Genomic DNA, 15,999 nt, shown 5'->3' with positions numbered 1-15,999 from the left:
TGCTTCCCTGCTCAGAAAGCAATGGGGTGAGACAAGCTCGGGCCGGCTCCATCCACTCCCCGCTGTTTGCCCTTCCACCTCCAGAGGGAAGAGACGCCTGCTCCTCTGGGGAAGGGAAGCAGCAGGGCAGCCGCTTCCCTGCTGTCCTCCCAGGCTTAGAGAGTGCCAAGGTTTCTCCAAGACTGATGCTCTGTGGAAAAGTTTTCACCCTGGGAAGGTGCTTCATATCCCAGATGGGGAAGGAAGGGCTGGGAAGCTGCTGGGGCCGAGCTGTAGCCCCAGCCCTCCTGCTCAAGGCAGGAGCCAGAGAGATGCGGGGCTCGGCCAGCCGAGTGTTGCTCTCCCCAAGCTCGGTGCCACCTTCCACCTTCGCCCAAAGCCTCACACTTCCCTGCCTGGCTCGCGCTCCCGGCCCCCGTGGTCCAAGGCTGCTGCTGCTGCGAGAGGTGCAGTGTTGGACAGACACCTCGGTGTGGGGGGATCCCTGCTGCCCCCCCGGCTCCGGGGGGGCTTTGGACACCGGGGAAGAGGGGCTGAGGGGGGAGGACGCCAAATCCGTGTCGGGAGCATCATGTAAAGTTGTCTTAAATATGCAACCGCGCCCTAAATACATCTCTGTCTGCCGTGCTGCGTGGCTGGCGTCTGTGGAGTCTGGGGAAGGGGCGAGGGAGCTGCTGGGCTGCCAGAGGCTTTGCCAGCCCGGGGAGGGAGGGAACGTGCCCCGGGCACCGGGTGGGCTTGCTTGGGGGGTCGGGGGCGCCTCGGGGGGGGCGAGTCTTACGAGGAGCGGCTGAGAGAGCTGGGGGTGTTTAGCCTGGAGAAGAGGAGGCTGAGGGGAGACCTCATTGCTCTCTACAACTACCTGAAAGGAGGTTGTGGAGAGGAGGGTGCTGGCCTCTTCTTCCAAGTGACAGGGGACAGGACAAGAGGGAATGGCCTCAAGCTCCACCAGGGGAGGTTTAGGCTGAACGTTAGGAAAAAATTCTTCACAGAAAGGGTGATTGGGCAGTGTCCGAGGCTGCCCAGGGAGGGGGTTGAGTCCCCTTCCCTGGAGGGGTTTAAGCGACGGGTGGACGAGGTGCTGAGGGACATGGGTTAGTGATTGATGGGAATGGTTGGACTCGATGATCCGGTGGGTCTCTTCCAACCTGGTGATTCTATGATTCGGGTCCCTCGGGCCGGGGCAGCGGGCGCTGCGGAGGGCTGCTGGGCTCGCCTCGCGCTCGGGTGTGCGCGGTAATTAGCTGATTAATGGGCACCGGGGGGCGGGTCTGAACCGGGGCTGCTGCTCCCCGGGGGGGGCGGGGACCGGAGCGGGGGCGCTGGCCACGCCCCCCTTTACAAGCCACGCCCACCACGCTGCAGGACACGCGTGCTCCAGTCTCAAACCACGCCCCCTCCTACAGGCCACGCCCCCTACAGGCCACGCCCCTCTCCCCCCCCCGCGGTCCCGGTCCCGGCGCTGCGGGGATGGCGCATCCCGGCGGGGCTGCCGCCGCGGCCATGGACAGCAGCGCTCTGGCCATCGTCATCGCGGCGAGTGAGTGGCGGCCGCGGGGGGCGAGCGGCTCCGGGGTCCCGGTTCTGTATCCGGCGTCCCGGCGGGAGCGGCTCCGCCGTCCCCGGTTCGGTGTCCCGGGGTCCCCGTGGGTCCCGGAGCCGCGAGGCCGGCAACGAGCCGCTCCCCGGGGCTTCTCCGCGCTGCTCCTCGCCGAGACCCCCGGCGGGCGGCGGGGAAGCCCCGGGGCCACCTGCTCACGCCGCCTCTTCTCCCCCCCCGCAGCCGTGTCCACCTCCGTCTTCATCGTGGCCATCCTCATCCTCCTGCTGCTCCTCTACCACCGGGACCCGCTGTGCTGCCAGTTCCTCTGCTCCTGCCGCCTGTTCCAGACCCCCAGCCAGTATGTGAGTGTCCCTCGGGGGCTCCCGCGGGGCCCCCCGGCGCCTCCGCTCCCCGGCAGCCGATGGGGCCCGAGGGAACGGCAGGAGGTGCCGGGGGGGGGGAGTTCGGGGCGGGGGGCAGCAGGAGAAGGTTCTTCCCCCGAGGGCGGTGGAGCCCTGGACCAGCTCCCAGGGAAGCAGGAACAGCCCCGAGCCGGACGATATCCCAGCAGCGCTTCCCACCCCCCCAGCCCCGCGGGGTGGGCGCTGAGGTGCCCTGTGCGGGGACAGCAGCTGGATTCCGTGAGTCCCTTCCAGCTCGGGACCTGCTACAATCCCGTGACCTCGAGCAAACTCAGGCTCTGCCTCCTCCTCGTTCCCGCTTCGCCCCAAAGCTCCATCCCGGCTGTGCCCCCGCGGGTGGGATCAGGTCCCCGAGCCCCAGCTCGGGCTCCCCAGCCCCGCACGGCTCCGCAGGGCTCGGAACACCGTGTGTGGGGCCAGCTCCGCTTCGCGGGGACGGGGCTCAGCAGGGACGGGGCTGGGAGCGCGTGGTGAGGGCAGACAAAGCGCTCGCAGCCCCGGCCGCTGGCTCTCTCGTCCAGCAGCGAGACACAAAGCCGCACAAAGCTGCTGCGCCCGCCGCTGTGATTTCCCAGGGCTGCTTTTCCAGCAGGGAAGCCGGGGATGGAAAGGGAGCAGCGTGCTCAGCCAGGGAAAAGCTCGGCTACCAAAGGCCCCAGAGTTGGCTGCAAGGGGAGGGCAGCGGGCACCGCTCGGGAGTCTCCGGGAGGAGAGGGGACACCCCGTCTCGGCTGCGGGGACGGAGAGACTCGGGCTGGGAAAGTCATAGGAGGAACAGGCTGCGCTGCCCGCTTCGCCGCATCCGCTGCTTTCCCATCTCCCTCCCTGCCCTCTGTCCGGGACACGAGGGCCTGGGCACCGCGCTCCTCGCCCCGCGGAGCCGCTGTGCGGGACGAGCCGTGAGCCGCAGAGCGGGCACTGGGCGCTCGCCGGGCTCTCGGGTGGGTGGTTAACGGAGACGGCGTCGCGCCTCTAGCCAAGGGCTGTGGACAGATGGACGGGGACGCTGGGAACTATAAATGGAAAAGCAATGGATGCGTTTCCATCAGTGGAGCGGCTGCAGTGGCGCGAGACGGCTTTCAGGCAGGTGCTGGTTGTGTTAATTAGTGATTAAAACAAACGATCGCACCTCCTGCCATCCCTGTTTCCTGCAGCTTCTCTCATTGTGCCGAGGCTCCAAGACAAACGGTTCCTCGGTTGTTAAGAGCAAAAGGAAACTGTCATTCACAGGCTCCCAGGCTGCTCTGGGACTCTCGGGGTTTCTGCTGGCAGGGCTGGAGCTTTGCTGAGAGCGAGGAACGGCCTGGAGCTCGAGTCCAGGCTGCCCTCCATGGAAGGGATCCCTGTGGTTGCTCAACGCCGTGTCAGGGATTGAGCTCAGCTGGAGCAGGACGGCTCGGGAGCAGGACAGCTACGGCTCTGCCCCTTTGCTCACCACGCTATCCTGATATGACTCTCAGTAGATAAGTGTTTACATCCTGTAACGCTGAGCATGTGATGGAGCTCTCACCTGCACTAGTGGGCTTGTTGGTGTGGGGTTTTTGATGTCTCCAAAGAGAGATCTTTCTGCTGAGTCCGGATGCAGCCCTGCTCCAGGATCAGGCTGCCAGCCCCATCCCTGCTGGCCGTGGCCACTGTCCCCGTCAGCCGTAGCCACCAACCCTGCCCAGGGTCCCCCTTCCCAGGCTGCCCCGGCTGAGCTCCCCTCGCTGCCGGGTGGGATGTGAGGGATCTCCGCTCTGCTCACCTCCTCCTCCCCCCCGGCCCCTCTCGTTCCAGGATCGCCCTCCCCCGTACTTCAGCAGCAGCCAGAGGCTGGTGGGGCCCCAGCGTGGAGCGTCGCACCTGGAGAGCGCTGCCGAGAACCCTGGACTGCAGGTGACAGCGGGGACCCTGCCACGAGCCGGGGTCCGGGGGAAATGGCGGGGATGATCCAGATCTGCTTGGGAAGGGACCGTGGTTACAGGGACCTGGGGAGCTCCTAGGGCACGGGAGAAGGTGCAGGAGCAACGTGGGAGGTGTTGCTGGTATGTAACAACCTTTGGGGAGGAGAGCAGAGATGCTACAGAGGACACTGTGGTGCCCTGAGGTGTTTGGGCGTGAAGTGGCAGGTGATTCCCTCAGGACCTTGAGGAAGGGGATTCTGCCCCTCTGCTCTGCTCTGGTGAGAGTCCACCTGGAGTCCTGTGGTTCAGATCTGGAGTCCTCAGCACAGGAAGGACATGGAGCTGTTGGAGTGAATCCAGAGGAGGCCACAGAGATGATCTGAGGGGTGGAGAACCTCCTGCGTGAGGACAGGCTGGGAGAGTTGGGGTTGTTCAGCCTGGAGAAGGTTCCAGGGAGACCTTAGAGCAGCTTCCAGCTATGAAAGGGGCTCTGGGAAAGCTGTGGAGGAGCTCTTGATCAGGGAGGGCAGGGACAGGAAAAGGGGAACAGCTTTCAGCTGAAAGAGGGGAGATTGAGATGAGATATGAGGAAGAAATGTTTTCCTGTGAGGGTGGGGAGGCCCTGGCCCAGGTTGCCCAGAGCAGGGGTGGCTGCCCCATCCCTGGAGGGGTTCAAGGCCAGGTTGGATGGGGCTCGGAGCCCCTGATCCATGGGAGGGGTCCCTGCCCACAGCAGGAGTGGGACTGGATGGACTTTGAGCTCCCCTCCAACCCAAACCATTGCATGGTTCTAGGATTCACAAAGCAGGTTTTAGGATCATAGAATCACCAGGTTGGAAAGGACCTACTGGATCATTGAGTTCAACCATTCCTATCAATCACTAAATCGTGCCCCTCAGCACCTCATCCACTTGTCTCTTAAACACCTCCACGGTTTAATTACCTCCTGGGAGCGGAGACTTCCTCACTCACAGTTCAAGAAGGGCACCCACAACTTTGAACTCTGCAGTGAGTGCAGGTGGCACCAGACCATGACATTCCAGAGCCACGACTGTGCTGACCTTTCTCTCCCGGGCTGGGCATTTCCAGGGAGACGAGCTGTTCTGCGTGGGACGCCCCAGCAGCTACCAGCTGCCTTCCTGGGAGCAGCCCCGCTTGCCAAGCTACGAGAGCGTGCGGAAGAAAGATCGCCAGCGGGAAATCCATCAGATGATCGCCGAGCGGTTCGGGCTGTGGGCAGAGCCTGCCCAGGAGGTGAGCGCTCCCTCCCTGCACCCGGCGGGGGAGGCCCCGCTCCGGTCATATCTGGGTCTTGCTTCAGCGATTTCCAGTAGCTGAGGACTCTGTTCTCTGGAATTGCCTTCCTCCGATAGCCTTTATCTCTGGGAAGGGCACAGAGTGTACCAAGAGGCTCCTTTTGTGCTGGTTAATAATCGATCTCTCCCGGTGCGCTTTGGATCATCTGCTCGGGACAAGCCTGAGCTGGGAATGTTATTTTTAGATCTGTAAGGCTTCCATGGTTTCTCGTTCCATGCAGGACACCTCTGGGAGACCCCTCACTATTACCTTGAAGTGTTTATGGCTGATTTATGAGCAAAAGGCTTTGCCTGTTAACGACGTTTAAGATTTGCAGTCCTGCAATAGAGAAAAGCGAGTGCATCTGCCAAGCACGTCCGCAGCAGCAGCCCAGGAGGCTCCTGTTGAGCAGAGACCTCGCTGACTAAACATTTGAAATCCTGAGCAGAGCACTAAAGGTTCACTGATTTACCTGGCTTTGGAGCCTTTAAGTCTGACCATAAATAAGTAGAATCATAGAACAGTTTGGATGGGAAGGTACCTCAAAGCCCATCCAGTCCCACCCCCTGCCACGGGCAGAGACACCTCCCATGGATCAGGGGGCTCAAAGCCTCTGGGCATGGTCAGCGCCTGCCCTTGGTGTTCGGAGCTGTAACTGATGATGCCTGCCCTGAAACCAGAGCACCCAGGGTGCAGGGGAGCCCCAGGGATAGAGAAACTGCAGTGTCAGGTCCTTGCAGGGGGACAGGAGCAGGAACCTGGCAGAGAGTGTGAGAGGGGAGCGGGAGGGATGTGCCTTCCCAGTGGATTTCTGCCCTGCCGTGTCACAGGCCGGTTCCGAGTGTTCGTTTTCCAGGTGCTACCGGCTCCCTGTGCTGACTGCAGGGATCCGGTGTCGGGCGGGTGGTGGCTGGGAGCTCTGTCATCCGCTCTGCAAGAAGAGGTGGGATCATCTCCGGGTTATTTCTGATCAGCTGTAATGTTCTGTTCTCCCTCTCTCTCTCTGTAGCTGCCACCTCCCTACGAGCACGCTCTGAGGCATCCTCCAGCTTTCTCAGGGACGGGGATGATCTCAGAGACCTTGGACAGACGTGGAGTGCCAGACCCTTTCCAGGCGCCTCTCGGCTACCGGACTCAGCGCAACACAGACGTGTAGGCACCCCCCGTGCCACGTCCTCCCGTGCTGTCAGCTATAAAAGTGCCTGTGCCCTCCTTCTCATCCGCAGGGAGCGGCTGGAACTCAGACCTCCACCAAATTCGCCCTCTACCAAGACACAGGCGAGGCAGACCCCGCCGCCGGATCGGTCCCTCCCGCAGCACAAGGACACACGGGAGCCGCCGCTGGGGACTGTGCTCGGAGCAGAGCAGCCAGGGATGTTGCTCGCTCTTCTCCAGCAAACGCACTGTTACCAAGGGCGATGGAGCAGCTGCTTCCACACAGGGCAAAGACGAGGTGAGGGCCTGCTCAGCCAGAGCTCATCCAGGCAGCTGGAGTTTTGGACCTCTGTGAGGGATGCGCTGCCTGCGTGCCAAGGATCCGACCTCAGACAGTGGCCACGTTGTGCTACGTCACTTCTTTCTTAGGTTATAATGTTTTACTTTATGGGTGTATCAGCTAGCAAGTGGGAATCCTCAGCTGTGAGTGGCAGGATGGATCTGTACTGGAGCATCGCTCTGCACTCTCACAGCAACGGTGTGAGAGTGGCTCAGGGCAGCTCCGTACGGACTGCAGAGCGATGGGGAGACGACTCAGGGCTGTGTCCCCGGCAGCACACAAATACTGAGCGCCAAGAAGAACCGTGGGACTGGATACACACTCTGGGAAAGGACAGAATCATGGAGAAAACGCCTGGTGGTGCCTGTGAGGAACAAGAAGCGAAGGCAGACAGGCATGGCTGGCCCATTCTCTCCTCCTCTGCAGAGCAGACGGTCCAGTAGTGCCAGCACTGGCAGCCTTACACCATTGACTCCATAACCTTTTTTCTACCGCAGAGCCCAAATTTCTATTTGTTTACAAACCTGTAGATAAAATGAGGTCAGTTTGGCCACAGGGCCTTTGGGCTCCTTTCTTTTGAGCAACATAAGCTCCAAAATATCACAGAATGACTCAGGGAAGACAAAAGGATAAGTCTCTGGATTAGGGCTTTCTGATACACCTGCAACCACTGAGCTTCAAACCCTGCCCCAGACCTGCGGATCTCACCGGGCGCTCCAGAATTAGTCAGGAGCTCACTTCACAAGTTTGAATGTCCCTCGTCTGCCAGGAAATGGAACACCTTCAGATATTTGAGTTAATTATTGAGGTGAGTTAGGCAGAAGGGAAAATCTGGCTTCCTGGGATGCACAGAATCCAACTGGAAAAGGATCTGCTCTGCAATATTTTGAATTAAGGTACAAATGTAATGGTAATATCTAAAAATGAGTGAAAATATGCACAGGGAATGATTGGTGGGACAAGCACTGACATAACAGCAATCGCAGGGAGAATGCATCCAGTGGCACAAGGGAACAGGTTCTCCAGAGGAAAGCAGCTCTGGATACCACACAAACATAGGTAACCCATTTCAGGAACAGCCAAGACCTCCAGTAGCCCCACAGCATTTATTAAACACACGTAGCAATGCCAGCAGGCACTCCCGGTGCCCGAGCACTGACCATGTGTGCTTTGGGGGCAAGAAAACACAGTCCTGAAACGGTATCTTCTGAGCTAGACTGCTCCTGTCCTCAGCTGCCAGTCCAGCTGGAGCGCTCTGTCCCACCGCTCCTCCCCATCCGTCTCTATCGAGCAGGAGGCTCAGAGCATGGTGACCAGTTTAAAGCTTCCTACTTCTGCAGTGGGGACAACGCTGATAAAGGTTTTATAGAGAACTGCTCCTTTGGGCAGGCGGCAGATCACCTCCCGGCTCTCGCTGCTGCGCGGCTGGGGGATATAAACCTCCTTGGTGTACCTGACAATCCCGTCCTCCAGGGCGTAGAGGGTCTTGTTACGGCCCATCCCCACCTGGGAGAGGAGGACGAGGGTTAGAAAAGGGTGCAGGTCCACGCGAAAGCAGATCTGATGGTGGGTCTGCATCGTCCGATATCCTGGCTTCAACAGCATCTGTTGCTTTGTATTTTAAAGTAAAAGAACCTCACACTTTGCTTCCAGCAATCAGTGTGTGGCGGTGCTGATCGCAGGGGAGGGGACCCTGTTTCCACCCCAAAACACAAGAACCCAGTGAGGTTACAAAGGTGGGTGGGGATATCCTTAACTTTCAGTCCTTTTCTGAGTCCTGTGAGCACGGGTGTGACTCTGAGCAGGCTCACAGACTACAAAATACCAGGTAGTGACACCCAATTTCAGGATAAGACAGGACACAGGGGAACAATTTTCAGCTGAGAGAGGGGAGATTGAGACGAGATATGAGGAAGAAATGTTTGCCTGTGAGGGTGGGAAGGCCCTGGCCCAGGCTGCCCAGAGCAGGGGTGGCTGCCCCATCCCTGGGGGGGTTCAAGGCCAGGCTGGATGGGGCTGGGAGCCCCTGATCCATGGGAGGGGTCCCTGCCCAGGGCAGGGGGGGGACTGGATGGGCTTTGAGGTGCCTTCCAACCCAAACCATTCCATGATTCTACATAAGTAAGAAAATTTGAACTAGCTGGAAAGAGGGGAGGCACCAAGTACAGGACTCTGTGGGCTGCTCTTCTTCAAGAACCACAGAAGAGATGGTGAAGCAACTCACGTGAGCTCCGGGATGCCAGCGTATCAACCGCTGCGTAGCCAAGATGTTGCCTGCGTGCACGAACGCTCCTGCAACAGAGCAAGAGTCAGGCTGCGGAGAAACAGAGCTCCTGAAGCCCTGGCAGAACACGAGTGGTTCCAAGACTTACAAAGCCCAGCTTTCTGTGGGAACGTTCCAAGGAAAAGTAACTTTAAAAGCTAAAAGCATCTAAACAAGAATGCTGTTAGCAGGAAATAAAGGGCAATTGATGCACAATGGCAAAGCGCAGCTCTGGTCTCTGAAAAGGTTACTGCCAGGGTACCTGGCATTTTCTGGCTGCTGACGACATTTGTTTTATTACCTTTTAAATCAGTAGGTTTTCATCAGCAAAGCTAATAATTATTGAGCACTCAGCTGCAAGAAGCTGTACTTTGGCTTCTGCTGAGCCTCATAATTCTCCCCTTTGTCAACAGTGAAAATGCTCGGCTTTTCAACACAGCGTGGGGGAAAAGCGCACGTACGGGGTGCCCCGCAGCGAACCTCCCTCCAGGCGCTCCCGAGGCAAAGCTGGAATCAAAGTACGCCCTTCACTGGCAGCTCTGGCTGGCTGCTCGCTGACTCACCCTGCCCAGTAGTTTTCCCTGAGCCTCCCCTTTCGTTTTTCTTCAAAGAGCCCTGAGATGCCCAACCCCTAGGACCCAGACCAGGCCAGGAGCTGTGAGGAACGCAGTGAAGCACGAATATAAGCGGATTCTCAGACCTACCTTCTACTTTTTTGTACCCGTAACGCTTGCCAGGGCTGCGGCCACCTAAATTTTTTGAGCTGCCCCCAGACTTCTTAGAAGCGCATCTGACAGCGAGCAGGGTGGTTTGTGGAGCCGTTAGAACTGGGTAGGGAGAAAGAACAACAATGGTGGGTGAGAAAAACTTATCACGTGCCCTTTCTGCTTTCAGAGCTAAAGGCTGAGAGTTAAAATAAGCTTAAAAACAGCAAAGCTCTGAGAATAAAGTACTTCCAGGCTCCATTCCTGGACCCTTGCAAGGTTAGGCTGGATGGGGCTTTAAGCAACCTGATCTGGTTAAAATAGCTGCTGCTTCTGCAGGACTGGATAACTGGTAAAGGTCCCTTCCAAAAAGTACTCTATGAGTCTACAGTAAAGCCCTCCAAAGCTCAGCCCCACGTCAGATTTGACCATGCTCTCAGCAGATCATGCTCTAAACCACTCAAGGCACCTTCCCACATGATGAGGCCACAAAGATGATCTGAGGGCTGGAGCACCTCCTGTACAAGGACAGGCCAGGAGAGTTGGGGTTGTTCAGCCTGGAGAAGAGAAGGTTCTGGGGAGACCTTGGAGCAGCTTCCAGTGCTGAAAGGGGCTCCAGAAAAGCTGGGGAGGGGCTCTGCATCAGGGAGGGCAGGGATAGGGTGAGGGGAATGGTTTTCAGCTGAAAGAGGGGAGATTGAAGTGAGATATTCAAAGAATCACTGGATGGTTTGGGTTGGAAGGGGCCTCAAAGCCCATCCAGTTCCATTCCCTGCCATGGGCAGGGATGCTTCCCACTGAATCAGGGGCTCCAAGCCCCATCCAACCTGGCCTTGAACCCCTCCAGGGATGGGGCAGCCACCCCTGCTCTGGGCAGCCTGGGCCAGGGCCTCCCCACCGTCACAGGAGAACATTTTGTCCCTAGGATCTCATTTCAATCTCCCGTTTTTCAACACCCGCTGAACCAACAGCGCACGCCTACGACCCTGCGCGACCGGTAAGGCCCCTCCCTTAGGGCTCACACCCCACCCCGCCGCGGGGTGGAAGCTGGAGGTCACTCACACAGCCTCTGAGCCGCCGCCATTGTTGCCCCTTAGCGTCTCTTCCGGTTGGGAAGGGATACGTCACTTCCGGCGCATGGCGCGCATGCGCGCGCGGCTGGCGGCGATTGGTCCGAACGCGCGCTTTTCGCGCGCGTTCGGACCAATCGCCTCCAGCCGCGCGCCCTCACGGACCAATCACAGCGCGGTTCCCATCAGGGGGCGCTGCTCGCCCCATTCATAAAGGGCGTCGCTCCCGCCCATTCATAACGAGCGTCTCGCGCGCCATTCACGTCCGGGGCTGCTTGCTCCATTTATTTCAAGCGCCTGGGGCTTCGCTGCAAAAGGGAAGAGCGAGGTGGGAGGGGGGGGAGATGGTGGAGAGCGATGAAGAGGAGCTGCCCACCTTGGCTTCCTTGCTGCAGCCCTCGGTGCTGCCCCAGCCCAGCCGGAGGGCTCTGGGGAGGGTGGTAGCGGGGGTTGTGGTGATGAGCAGTGAAAGTGAGGAGGAGGAGGAAAGGAAGGAGAAGGAGGTGATGGAGGATGAGCTGGAAGAGGAGGAGGTTGGGGACAAGGTAGAGGAGCTGCAGGGGGATGAGGTGGTGGCATTGGAGGAGGACGAGGTGGAGGAGTTGAAGGAGTTGGAGGAGCTGGAGGATGATGAGGTGGTGGCATTGGAGGAGGATGAGGTGGAGAGGTTGAAGGAGCTGGAGGAGGAGGTGGTGGCATTGGAGGAGGATGAGGTGGAGGAGTTGAAGGAGGAGGAGGAGGAAGAAGAGGAGGTGATAGAGGTCATTCCTCTGGCTGAGAGGATCAAGCGAAGAGTGGAAGGAAGGAGGGGAGCAGCTTCTCGGTCCCCCCAGCCAGGCGGTGGGGTTGCATCCGGAGGAGACAGCCTTGGTGCTGGTGCTGACTCACTGGCTTGTGGCAGTTCAAGGTGCCTCGGAGCCCTGGTGCCGTCTGGAGATGTATCTTGTGGCAGACAAGGTGTCACGCACAGTGCTGACCGGCTGTCCTTGTGCCTGCTGCCAGCATCCCAGTCTGACTCCACTGTCCAGCCTGGTCGGCCCCTGGCTAGCTCGGAGACGTCTCCTGCTCCCAAGAAGCCAAGATACTGCCCCAAGGACAGGGAAGCGCTCGCCCAGGCTGCGTGGCAGAGGAGGAAGGAGCGAGAGGAGCGGAGGAGGCAGCAGGAGGAGGAGAAAGAGAGGAAGAGGGCCTTGGCCATGAGGCTGAAGGCCCAGCGCCCGGGGGAGTGCCAGAAGTACATAACGGTGGTGCTGGATTCAGGTGTTTGTCCTCACAGCGTGCTTCTGCCTGGTATCGCCGGTGGGCTCTTGCCGTGGAGGCCTGACCCAGGCACCCATTTCAGTTCTCTTACAGGTGGAGGGTGGTGGACATGTCCTTAGTGCTTTGCAGGCTGCAAACTATTCCTGCGTGGTGGAGGACCAGGATGTTCCCTGCAGCATCACCTGGAGGAGAAAAAGTGTGTCAGCCCAGGTGTGTGAGCCAAGTCTTTATGTTCTTGCCCTTTTCTCCCTCTTTTATTTGCATTTGTTAGTAATGATATTTAACAATACAAATAAATGCCCTCTCATCTCCTCCCGGCCTCGAGGAGTAAGTGGGAGCACTGGTTGGAGTGGATTATGAACAGACTGTTGCTCTGGCTGTTTGTTTTCCTCCCTGGACAGGCAGAAGAAGAGAAATGGACAGAGGAACCAAATGTCCTTGTTCTGCTTTGCCTCGAGGAGTTTTTGTCTATGATTCACAACTACAAACAAGTGAGAGTGCTGATTGTTTTGTGCTCTGGAACAGGATGGGCTGCGAGGGTTGGGTTTGTCCTCCCTTTCCATGGTGAGAATGTTTGGCTGGGGGATGGAGCTAGACTTGCAGCAAACCATGAATCTGGTTTTTGAGGCCATGAGTGCGTCAAAACCACCAGGGCTGTGTAATGCAAAGCTCTGAGCAGCTTTCTTTCCTAGTTCCAATTGCTCACAGATTTTTGGAGTGGTGACATCTGATCAAGTGGGGGTTTTATTTGTATTTTTATTTCTCTGCCATAAATTTACACCGGATCCAGCGTTGCCCACTTGCCGCCGAGGAGCTGTGTGAACGGGCTTTTCCATGTGCAAACCCAGCTGCAGAATCGGGGCCACAGGCTGCTGCGCTCCCACGTTTCCCTCAGGGTGGTTCAACTCCTTTTCTCTGATCTTTGCAGGAGGCTCTGGGCTGTGTGGATGGACGGGGGGAGACCCTGCAGAGCTATGTAGCTCGTGCCACGGAGAAAATGCCTGGGAAAATTTTGGCGCTGGCAGTAGCAGGAGTAGAAAATTATTTCAGGTTAAACGTTTTCCCCCTCTAAATGTTTCTCTGTTGTCTCTGGCTTTGTAAAATACTGTGGGTGTTTACGCTAATTCCTGCTAGCAGAGATTGGAGCATGAGAGGTGTTCCCCCCAAGAGCTGCTCCACTCATTGTGTCAAAGCAGATGCCAAGGTCCATCCAGCCCGACCCCATGGTGACCGATGGCAAACGCCCAGGGAAGTGCAGGAACTCCCAGCCCTGCTTTACTCTTCTTAGGTCTCAGTCAAAAAAGACATTGCGACAGGCAGCAGCAAGTGGAAAGCAAGGAGGGGAACAGGGAAAGCGTGGAAAAAGGAAATCCAAGGGTTCTGGCCTGGACATCACCAAAATGGACATGGAGGAAGTGAGTACCGTTAAAAGAGACATCTCTTGCTGCCTGCTCTTATGTGAATGCTTGACCCAATCGCACACTTCCTTGGATGGGAGATTTGGCCTCTGTGAGTCCCTGTGTCTGTGGATGGAGCTGTTTGGGTTCTTTTCCCTGCTCTTCAGGCATGGTCCTGCTTTCCCGTGGACTGATGTCTCATTCGCCATGATTCTGCTGTCCATCTTTATCAGCATCTCACGCCCTTTGTGGGTCACTTGCCCAGCGCATCCGTGCTGCCTCGAGGTCGGTCCCCGCGGCGGCAGAAATGCTGCTAAACCAGCATTCACTGGGCCAAGATGGGTCGCCCCGGAATGTTTGAATGCCATAATGACCCATTCCCAAAACAGGGAGAGTCCACGTTCCTGTCCTGCACCAAGGACCCTTCTTGTGACCGTTTTTTGTTTCAGACAGGAGCGGAGTTAGATGTGGGAAGCGTAATTGTTCCGTGTGTTGTTCCCAATGCTGTTGACAGGCCCTGGTGGATCTGCAGCTGGACAGACAAGTGCAAGTCTCCACTTTTGAGAGCTGGGAGGAGCTGGGGGAGTTTGTCAGGATGTTCTCCAAAGCTGTAGCCGAAGCTCCATACAAGTGAGTCCGTGGAGGAGGTCTGGTGGTTCCCTCTGTGGAGGGGCTGCGTGCTCACAGGGAGCGGGAGGGAGCAGCAGGTATGTGGCTGCACCTCAGGACCACATAGGTTCATGGGTTTTACGGAGCAGGCAGCACAGAGCAGCTGCTAACGCTCCCAAGAACAGGGTTGGGTTTTTATCCAGTAGAAAATCTGGATCTTAAACACAGAAATCAGTAATGAATGTCATAGGGTCAAATTTTAGTATTTACTTTGCCAGCAGTGCCTGTAACAGCTCGGAGCAAGAAATGGCTCTGTCTCTGGCTAGGGGACAGCAGAGCAGGGACAGGATTTTCTCCATAGCCTCGTTGTCTCACACTCATTCCCATTCCTTGTTCTCTGTAGGCGAGAGCGGGAGAACACAGGGCTCTCCTTCTACCTGGAGAAGTCGTGGTGCGGAGGAGTGAGGGTGGATCGTTCCGGGAAGGGGCTCTTCCAAGTCTGGAAGAGGCAGATACAGCAATTTAACCGTGTCAGCCCAGCCATGGCCGAGGCTATTGTGTCTGCGTACCCTTCTCCTCTGCTGCTGATACAGGTGAGGATCCCTCGGGAACACCGAGCACTGCGTGCGGGCAGCCAGCAGCTGTGAAGTGAGCGGAGGAAATCATTTCACTGGCACAAGGATTCTGTATGAGGTGGGATCTGGGGAGAGACCGGGTGAAAAACAAGCGTGCGGAGTAGTCATAGGGGTGTGGGATGGTTGCTTATGTCGAGCAACAGATGGAAACGGGTGATACCCTTGTTCCTTTGGGTTGCTTTCAGGCCTACGACAGATGCTCCTCGGAGCAGGAGCGGGTGAGCCTGCTGGCTGACATCCCTGTGCACCGTGGGGACGGCGTGACAGCCACTTCCCGGCGGATCGGACCCGAACTCTCCCGACGCGTCTATCTGCAGATGACTTCCCACGATCCCAATCTCCTCTTGGATGGCCCTGGATAGCCCAGGGAACGAGGATTTTACTGTTTGCCTGGTTTAAGGATTCAGCTTCCTTCTGGGAGGAAGTGCTTGGATAACGAATGGAGTTGTCGATCCTGGTTTAAAGACTTAAAACATATTTGGACTTCATTGTAGAAGGAAATTGGATGAAATCACTGAATGGCTGGCATTTACTCCAGAAAGATCTTCCCTATGAGCACAAGTTGGACAGGGCTGATGGTACTGATGATTCCATTATTTGTCTTCTTAGAAAATAAATTATTTTGAATAATAATAATGATCTTTGCTTCTTACCACGCCATCTCGAGCACAGACGGGTGTCATCTGCTGAAAGGAACACTCGCTGCTGCTGTCCAGAACTGCACGTCCTCTTCCATCTCCGCAGTGGAAAATCCCACTGCTGCCCCCAGCAACGCTCCAGCAGGGTGGGAGAACTTTACCTCACAGAAGAGACTCAGTTTTCCATTGTGGCAGATGGGAATGAGTAAGACTAATTTTCAGATACAAATTAAGCCTGCCCTGATTCAGCCTCCAGACGGTTTAATCTACAGAGGGGCTTGAAATCTGATTACATGTGCTGGAATGATGAGGTCTGAGCAGTTGGCAGAAAAAGCTTGCTTTTAATGAGATTGGGGAGCGTGCTCGCCCGGCTAACGAAGCCGTTAGCGCTTGTGTGCGCACAAGGACAGTCGAGGGCTTTTGCGACTGCAGCACTTACAGAGATGAGTGCCGAGAGCGAGCTGAACCGCATCCAGCGTGGGAAGTTCCTGTGCTGCCTGGGATGAAGGATGATCCACCCGGGATGGGGCTTCAGGCGCTCAGCCGGAGCCTGGGGACCAGCGCTGCGCCCCTGACCAGAACTGGTGAACTGGCCTTCGCCAGCCTAAGCTCGTTCTCCTAGGTGGCAAAGTGCATGGAGTGGCTGCAGGGAGGAAATGTCGCTTCGAATGTTCTTTGCTGTGTCTCTGAACACTTCTGGACAGTAAGCAAGGACCTGTAAGGGCTGTGGTGAGCTAGATGGCAAAAGCAAAGCCTAAAGCTGTGTAAAGGAAGCTCAGGA

General features: G+C 57.4%; 2 protein-coding genes and 1 long non-coding RNA gene across 3 annotated transcripts; 2 read left to right on the top strand and 1 right to left on the bottom strand.

Annotated features, from left to right (window-relative positions):
* The first annotated feature begins 3,377 nt into the window (after window positions 1-3,377).
* Window positions 3,378-6,318, top strand: LOC138728857 (uncharacterized). The gene is made up of 3 exons (XR_011338781.1): window positions 3,378-3,843; window positions 4,941-5,105; window positions 6,157-6,318. It is a non-coding gene; the product is annotated as an uncharacterized lncRNA (long non-coding RNA).
* A 1,398-nt stretch (window positions 6,319-7,716) lies between these two features.
* On the bottom strand, window positions 7,717-10,723 carry MRPL27 (mitochondrial ribosomal protein L27). Its single transcript, XM_069872512.1, has 4 exons — window positions 10,672-10,723; window positions 9,610-9,732; window positions 8,867-8,934; window positions 7,717-8,148 (listed from the first exon to the last, which is right to left on the bottom strand). The coding sequence occupies exons 1-4, from the start codon at window positions 10,691-10,693 to the stop codon at window positions 7,942-7,944; spliced, it is 420 nt and encodes a 139-aa protein (XP_069728613.1). The 5' UTR covers window positions 10,694-10,723; the 3' UTR covers window positions 7,717-7,941.
* A 300-nt stretch (window positions 10,724-11,023) lies between these two features.
* Window positions 11,024-15,147, top strand: EME1 (essential meiotic structure-specific endonuclease 1). Its single transcript, XM_069872937.1, has 8 exons — window positions 11,024-11,939; window positions 12,022-12,149; window positions 12,341-12,430; window positions 12,868-12,989; window positions 13,228-13,354; window positions 13,851-13,966; window positions 14,349-14,538; window positions 14,766-15,147. The coding sequence occupies exons 1-8, from the start codon at window positions 11,024-11,026 to the stop codon at window positions 14,940-14,942; spliced, it is 1,866 nt and encodes a 621-aa protein (XP_069729038.1). The 3' UTR covers window positions 14,943-15,147.
* Window positions 15,148-15,999: the final 852 nt, after the last annotated feature.

Source organism: Phaenicophaeus curvirostris, chromosome 19 (assembly GCF_032191515.1).
Source record: "Phaenicophaeus curvirostris isolate KB17595 chromosome 19, BPBGC_Pcur_1.0, whole genome shotgun sequence".
Classification (NCBI taxonomy): Eukaryota; Metazoa; Chordata; class Aves; order Cuculiformes; family Cuculidae; genus Phaenicophaeus; species Phaenicophaeus curvirostris.
Note: the sequence above shows the minus strand (reverse complement) of the source record. Positions and strands in the feature narration are given on the sequence as shown.

Excerpts from the sequence above, each read along its gene's own strand:
- EME1 (XM_069872937.1), top strand. The coding sequence starts at position 11,024 with ATGGTGGAGAGCGATGAAGAGGAGCTGCCCACCTTGGCTTCCTTGCTG. Across the intron at positions 11,940-12,021 it reads AACGGTGGTGCTGGATTCAG|TTCTCTTACAGGTGGAGGGT; the intron begins GTGTTTGTCCTC and ends CACCCATTTCAG. Across the intron at positions 13,355-13,850 it reads CCAAAATGGACATGGAGGAA|GCCCTGGTGGATCTGCAGCT; the intron begins GTGAGTACCGTT and ends TGCTGTTGACAG.
- MRPL27 (XM_069872512.1), bottom strand. The coding sequence starts at position 10,693 with ATGGCGGCGGCTCAGAGGCTGT. Across the intron at positions 9,733-10,671 it reads GGCGGCGGCTCAGAGGCTGT|TTCTAACGGCTCCACAAACC; the intron begins GTGAGTGACCTC and ends CTCCCTACCCAG. Across the intron at positions 8,149-8,866 it reads GCTGGCATCCCGGAGCTCAC|GTGGGGATGGGCCGTAACAA; the intron begins GTGAGTTGCTTC and ends CTCCTCTCCCAG.